This window comes from Alligator mississippiensis, chromosome 1, assembly GCF_030867095.1.
Source record: "Alligator mississippiensis isolate rAllMis1 chromosome 1, rAllMis1, whole genome shotgun sequence".
NCBI classification, from domain to species: domain Eukaryota; kingdom Metazoa; phylum Chordata; order Crocodylia; family Alligatoridae; genus Alligator; species Alligator mississippiensis.
In genome coordinates this window covers 325,375,251-325,382,843 of record NC_081824.1, presented here as the reverse complement: position 1 = coordinate 325,382,843, position 7,593 = coordinate 325,375,251, and the positions used below count along the sequence as shown (strand labels likewise).

The following is a 7,593-nucleotide window of genomic DNA, read 5'->3' as shown; positions in this document are numbered from 1 at the left end:
AGAAATATAAAGCAGTAGATGATAAATGTGAAATGAAATGAAATAAATACTAAACTTCTCTGTACTGAGTTAGCATGTGGAGCTGAACTATTCAAATTGATTGTTAAGTGTAGTAATTTTTAGTATCCTTTTAAATGAAAACTAAGAAATTTCAAGATAGATCATTTTAAATCTAGATTTGTCAGGGTCTTCATGTGTAACCTATGCTTGGAAATAGATTGGGGGGGATCACAAAAATGTAATCCATTACTGCTGTACAGATGATTTTGGGGTAGGATCTTTAATACTTGTTTGCACCTGGTTGATTAGACAGTAGTAATAGTAGTTTACTGTACTGAAGGGTTGGAAAGAGAATAATGGTAGACATATATACATTGCTACTTTATTAAATCAGCATGTGTTTATTTCCCTCTTTCCAGGCATTTCATAGACGACCCTCAAACAGATTGCTGTTACTTGTGCTCTTTCTGTTTCCAAACCTGCTATCATGCAGATGGTTTCCTAAAAGCTTACCCTGTGATGTAAAAGTAGAAGCCTCAAAAGCCAGCGTGGTAGTGGACTGCAGCGAGCGTCATCTCACACAAATCCCAGAAGGGATTCCTGCAAATGCAACAAACCTGATTCTTACTATTAATCATATCCCGAGCATTTTCTCAACCTCCTTTGCCCACCTTGATAATCTCACAGAGATTGATTTTAGGTGTAACTGTGTGCCTGTCAAATCGGGGCCAAAAGATCACGTGTGTACTAGGAGACCACAGATTGCAAATGGCAGCTTTGCCATACTAACAAAGTTAAAGTCATTGTATTTGGATGGAAATCAACTGTCGGAAATACCTCGGAGTCTTCCTCCTAATTTACTCCTGCTAAGCCTTGAAGCCAACAGCATCTTTTCTCTCACAAAAGAGAAATTATCAGAACTCAGAAACATTAAAAAGTTGTACTTGGGCCAGAACTGCTATTATCGGAACCCCTGCAACATTTCATTTGAAATAGAAGAAAATGCCTTCCAGGACTTAAAAAGTTTAATTGTATTGTCCCTCAAATCCAATAATTTAACTTACGTCCCCCACAATTTGCCATCCACTTTAAAAGAACTATACCTTTACAATAACATGATTCAAGCTGTTCAGGAGCACAGTTTAAATGGCCTTCACAATCTGGAAATTCTTGATTTAAGTGGAAATTGCCCTCGCTGCTACAACTCTCCATTTCCTTGTACTCCTTGTCCCCACAATGCCCCAATTGCAATCCATCCCCAAGCATTTGATTCCTTAAAACAATTAAAAATTCTGCGGCTCCACAGTAATTCCCTTCACTATTTACCCAACAGCTGGTTTAAAAACACCAAAAATCTACAAGTGCTTGATCTTTCCCAAAATTTCCTAGCCAAGGAAATTGGAGAGGCTCATTTTTTGAATCTTATTCCCAATCTTGTAGAGCTGGATCTCTCCTTTAATTTTGATCTTCAGGTCTATTCTACAGTTTTGAACCTGTCTAAGACATTTGCCTCTCTCTCTAACCTGGAAATTTTGAGGGTCAGAGGTTATGTCTTCAGAGAACTGAATCTAGAAAATCTGTCTCCATTGCTTCATCTTAGAAATCTGACTGTGCTGGACCTTGGAACTAATTTTATCAAAGTTGCTAACCTGAATGTGTTTAAAAAATTCCCATCTCTTAAAGTCATAGACCTCTCAGTCAATAAAATATCTCCTTATTCAGGTGAAGGCAGTAATAATGGTTTCTGTTCTACCCCCAGGGCTTCAGTAAAGCACTACAGTAACCAAATAGGGCAAGAGATGCACTATTTCAGGTATGATGAGTATGGACGAGGTTGTAAGTCCAAGGACAAAGAGGCTACTTCCTTCCAACCTTTTGCTGATGAAGATTGCCTAAATTATGGAGAAACTCTAGATTTAAGCAGAAATGACATATTTTTTATTAACCCCTCTGATTTCCAACATCTCAGTTTCCTAAAATGCCTCAATTTATCAGGTAATGCCATTAGTCAAACTTTGAATGGAAGTGAATTCCGCCCTTTGGCTGGATTGAAATATCTAGATTTTTCTAACAACAGGCTTGATTTGTTATATTCAACTGCCTTCCAGGAGCTTAAACATCTAGAAATTCTTGACCTTAGTTATAACCAACATTATTTTCTGTCAGAAGGTATAACTCATATGCTCAATTTTACAAAGAATTTGGCCTTTTTGAAGAAACTGGTGATGAACTGGAATGAAATTTCTACTTCTGCAAGCACGGGGATGGAAAGTCAATCTCTTCAAATTCTGGAATTCAAAGGAAATCATTTAGATATTTTATGGAGGGATGGAGATGCTAGATACCTCTCATTCTTCAAGAATTTGACCAAGTTAGAGCAACTGGACATTTCCTTCAACTTTCTGGATTTTTTGCCTCCTTGTGTTTTTGAAGACCTGCCTCCAAACCTTAAGCAACTTAACTTAACCAGTAACAAGTTAAGGACTTTCAATTGGGGAAAACTACACCTTCTAAAGAAACTTGAAAACTTGGATCTTAGCAATAACCTATTGACTACTGTTCCAAGGAAGCTGTCTAATTGCTCTTCAACTATCCAGAAACTGATACTGCAAAACAATCAAATTCCAAGGCTGACTATGCACTTTCTTAGCGGTGCTTTCCAATTAAAGTACTTGGATCTCAGCTTAAACAAGATCCAAATAATTAGGAAATCTAGCTTCCCAGAGAATGTCATCAACAATCTGGAAGTGTTGCTTCTACATGGAAATCCTTTCAAGTGCATTTGTGATGCTGTATGGTTTGTTTGGTGGATCAATCAGACTGAGGTTACTATTCCACTTCTAGCCACAGATGTGACATGTGCAGGCCCAGGCTCACATAAAGGAAAGAGTGTGATTTTTTTGGATATGTATACCTGCGAGTTAGACTACTCTTATTTGATTTTGTATTCTATGTTAGCAACACTTATCCTATGTATAATGGTGTTTGCTGTCATTAACCATCTCTATTTCTGGGATATGTGGTATAGCTATCATTACTGTACTGCCAAGCTAAAAGGTTATCAGCGTTTGCTTTCAGCAAACACCTGCTATGATGCTTTTGTTGCCTATGATAAGAATGATCCAGCTGTAACTGAATGGGTCTTGAAAGAATTAGTTGAAAAAATGGAAGATCAAAAAGATAAACAGTTCAATTTATGCCTGGAAGAAAGAGACTGGCTCCCTGGGCAACCAGTCTTAGACAACCTTTCCCAGAGCATACAACTGAGCAGAAAAACTATATTTGTTCTGACAAAAGAGTACTCAAAAAGTGGTAACTTCAAGACTGCATTTTACATGGCTCACCAAAGACTTATGGATGAAAAGGTGGATGTGATTATTCTGATATTTCTTCAGAAAGCATTGCAGAATTCCAGGTACCTCCGGCTGAGAAAGAGGTTGTGCAGTAGCTCTGTCCTGGAATGGCCAGCCAACCCTCAATCGCAGCCTTATTTCTGGCAATGCCTGAAAACCACTTTGGCGACAAACAGTACCATGGCCTACAACAAACTTTTCCAAAAAACTTTGTAGCTTTACCACTCCCTGAAAAATCTTTGTGTGGCATGGGGAAGGCAGGATGATGCTATCTTTAAATTTCACTTAAGTTATATTTCCAGCTTTGAAACCTTCTTTAAAAGTGATATCACATGCAAAAGTTAAATGAACATTTGGTATTGGAAATAATATATTTTTTTTATTTTAACTTATCTCCTGTGTCAAAAAGGCTTTGTCTAACTTTATGCCAAACTGACTGTTTAAATGGCATGCACTTTACGTAGCATGCACTGTGACGCAGTGGAAATAAGATGCACTACCAGCTGAAAGGCTGAGGTTTGGAACAGAATTGCACTTCCAGCTTTCATTCCAGTGAAGGCTGACAGCATCTCCTGCAGGTTGGCTCAGCTCTTTGTGAGATCACTTGCTTGACTCACTGTATTATATGGACTATTAGGAGAAATTCAGCTGTACCTTAAATTGCTGCTGTTTGGACGATTGATAGATTAGAGGTAATATCAAACAGTAGCACCAGTGTGTAACTTTGCAAAACATAAACAGTATTTACTACTATGTTAATGGTAAGAACAGTCCCTAAAGTAGTTCACAGTTTACTGTGGGGAGTCAGTAAAATGTAAGTAGTATTGCCTTGGAGTTATGTGCTTATATCTGGCAAACCTGTATTTAAGCCCTCTATCCAGAGTTTAGGCAGGTCTGGCTTGCTCTCTTTTCCTTAGTGGAGAAGAATAGCTTGTCCAAGTGAGTCTTCTCATCCTGTTTGCTGTCATTGACACACATCTCAGGTTACCCAAACCATTACACCTCTTGTCTTAAGAGAAGAGTGGCTGTCTTCACCCAAGTTCTCTGAATCTGTGCATCTAGAGCAGTAATACACGTGTGGTACTTATGCAGTAATACAAAACTGAACAGAGACACTTGGTCACATATAACAGTAGTCAAAGATAAAACAATTTAACATTCAGGGTTTGTTGATTAATGGTAAAAGTTGGAGGGGGGTTAGAAAAATGGTCATCTTATGATTATATTTTGTAAGAAGTATCAATCTATAAACAAGAGCTAAAGCTGACTTCTTGGCCTTCCATGTTTGTAATCCCATGAATACAGCATTTCTACAAAGAGGAGAATGATTAATTCCAGTGTCTGGGCCAGATTCTAGGTAACAGAACTACAGAGGGAATCTAGACAGCTGAAGACTGAGTACAGCTGCTTCTACCTTCTTCCTAGCTGCTGAGAGTCATGGATATGTGTTGCTGCAGTCTAGTTGTTTTGCTGTAGAAGTACCTATATGACTTTCAGAGAATGGGAAACTATAACATACATATTTATATATTAAACATACTGTGTTCACGTGTATGCGTACACATGTACACATCCATCTATCTATCACCTAAAGTGTTTTTGCAATCCATTTATGAAGAGTAAGGCATTATCATTATCCTTTTATGAAGGGTAAGTTATTATCATTATCATGTACATTTTTGGAGAGAGGAAGATTATAGGAAAATATGAAAACAAAAATGTTCAAGTGATAAACCGGTAAGATACCTGTGTAGAAAAGTTTACCAGTTTGGGGTGCCATACTTCAAGAAGGATGTTGACAGACTTGAGAGGGTCCAGAGGAGGGCCACTCGTATGGTTTGGGGCTTACAGGGCAAGCCCTACGAGGAGAGACTGAGGGACCTGGACCTCTTCAGCCTCTGCAACAGAAAGCTGAGAGGTGATCTTGTGGCTGCCTACAAATTAATTAGGGGGATGCAGCAAGGGATCGGAGAAGCTCTGTTCACCAGGATGCCTCTTAGGGTAACAAGGAACAACGGTCATAAACTAACAGAGAGCAGATTTAGGCTAGATATCAGGAAAAACTTCTTCACGGTAAGGGTGGTTAAAATTTAGAATGGGCTTCCAAGGGAGGTGGTACTCTCCCCTACCTTGGGGGTCTTTAAGTGAAAGCTGGATAGGCATCTGGCTGGGGTCATCTGACCCAGCACTCTTTCCTGCCCAGGGCAGGGGGTCAGACTTGATCTGTTGAGGTCCCTTCCAACCTTAGCATCTATGAATCTATGAACCTTTGTGGATAAGCACAAATGCTTTTCCTCTTGCTCCCCACCTTTTCCCCTTAAATGCAAGAACACTTGAGCAAGGTTTATTAAAAGTATAATGGATAATAAAAAATATAACGGATAATAAATACCAAAAAGTTGCACTAGATAGCAGCAGTAAAGCATATGAGGTGTCACAATATTCATAAGGGAATATTGTCTATCAGCTTCTCCCACAAAAATCCCCCATGCCCCCTTCCACAGCGGTCCCTACATATGATGCAATCTCCTATTTCTGGGCAGAGGGAAAGGGCAGAGTTGAGAAAATTCATGTAGTGCCGTGTGCTCCTTGCTCCCTTCACATACCAATGATGAGGATGAAAGAAGATATTTACGGTTCCACCTGCTTTGGGCTAGTATGGCCTAGTCCTTCATCCTTGGATCTGTTGCATCACTTCAAGGGAAGAATAAATGAATTTCCTGCACTTTTCCCTTTACTCAGTTGAGATGGAGGCCACAGTGGTCTGTAGTAAGTATGTCCATGAGAATGCAAACAAGTGTGATATTTCATAAAAGTTGGTTAAGGCTCTGTCAGTAATTCCCAGGCGCAGCTTCTGGGCACTTGGTGGATTGGAAGCAAAAACCTAGGGTGGCTGGGTGTCAGCATGCTTATGGTATGGTGAAAGTGTGGAGAGCCAGGGCAGTTGCAAGTATGTGGGAAATGTAGTGCTAGCCCTCCCTCACTAAGCTATTCATATCTCCTGAAAACCAAAAGTTCTGCTGTGGTGTGAACTGAAAAATTATCATTGCTCCATTCTAAGACAAAATATTGACCACAATCAACACAGATTCAGCTTGTCTGTGCAACGAGGCATTGCGTAAATCTCAGCCTTCACATGGAAACACCTTTTATGTCACCTGCTCAACAAATATATAGCTATGAGGAAAAGAAAAGATGGAAATGTCAAAGTATTCCTTATATTCTTCCCTTCCTTTCTGCTTCCTACTTCTTGGAACACTTGTGCAACTGACGGTCTGTGTGTTATGACTCTCTTTTCAATTTGTAAATGTGGACATTTCATTTACTACAGAATTTTCCAATGTGGCAAGCATTTTACTTGTCACCGTGATTTTTCCATTCAGTTACAAAATGTTAAAAATAAAAAGTGGGATAGGAGGAGAGGGACTGCCATGTATCTTTCAGTTTAAGCTCAGGTGAAGGTTAGAGCTAAGAAAAGACCAAAGAAAAGAAAAAAGTACTCCTTATGTCCCTTCTTTCTTCCTCCTGTCTTGCAACTGGATTGCTACAGTGATTTGGTGATGAGTTGCCAGCCCAGCTAGATGAAGTAAGCATGCATGCTCTTTGAACTATTGTTTCTGACTATCCTCAACCTAGACACATGGAAAATTAGCTTACATTTAGTCCACACTGTGCAAGATATGTTTGCAAGCATTGGCTCTAAAGACTTATAAACATATACACAAGGTTACAACTGCCAAAGTAAACTAGCTGGTGGGCGCAGGTCCAGTATTAACACATGCTTTAGGAAAAAAAGGAAAACTGTATATGTTTGTGCAATGGAGTGGTAATACAACATGGAATGCCTTAAATGCTTTAGAACTTCAATAGGTGAGAGAATCTAGTAGAGAATTCCCATAACAGTGGAAAAGCATCCACTGAACTAATTGCTTTAATTATGTGAGTTTCCATAGTTTCATAGTTGGTAGGGTCAGAAGGGAGCTGAGCAGATCATCAAGTCCGACACCCTGCCATGGCAGGAAAAAGTACTGGGGTCAAAGTTCCAAGTCCTGGAACTTGCTTACCTCTGTTTTTAATCTGGGTTTTCATTGTATTTAATTTCAAGCTACTCTACTAAGGCCCTCAAATTCTATCTTTGCTCCTAAATGCTTCATTATTGTACACATTTTGATCTTTTGAAGCCCCTGGGTCTTTGTGTGAGACTTGTGACAGTCTTGTCCAAAATGACTGTGCAGAATGG

The 7,593-nt window shown here is 39.3% G+C and overlaps 1 protein-coding gene across 1 annotated transcript; it reads left to right on the top strand.

Annotated features, from left to right (window-relative positions):
- The first annotated feature begins 395 nt into the window (after positions 1–395).
- Positions 396–4,912, top strand: TLR7 (toll like receptor 7). The gene has a single exon (XM_006258898.3). The coding sequence runs from the start codon at positions 396–398 to the stop codon at positions 3,567–3,569; it is 3,174 nt and encodes a 1,057-aa protein (XP_006258960.3). The 3' UTR covers positions 3,570–4,912.
- The last annotated feature ends 2,681 nt before the right edge of the window (positions 4,913–7,593 follow it).

What these genes read in the sequence shown, in the direction of transcription:
- TLR7 (XM_006258898.3), top strand. Translation starts at nt 396, where the DNA reads ATGTGTTTATTTCCCTCTTTCCAGGCATTTCATAGACGACCCTCAAAC.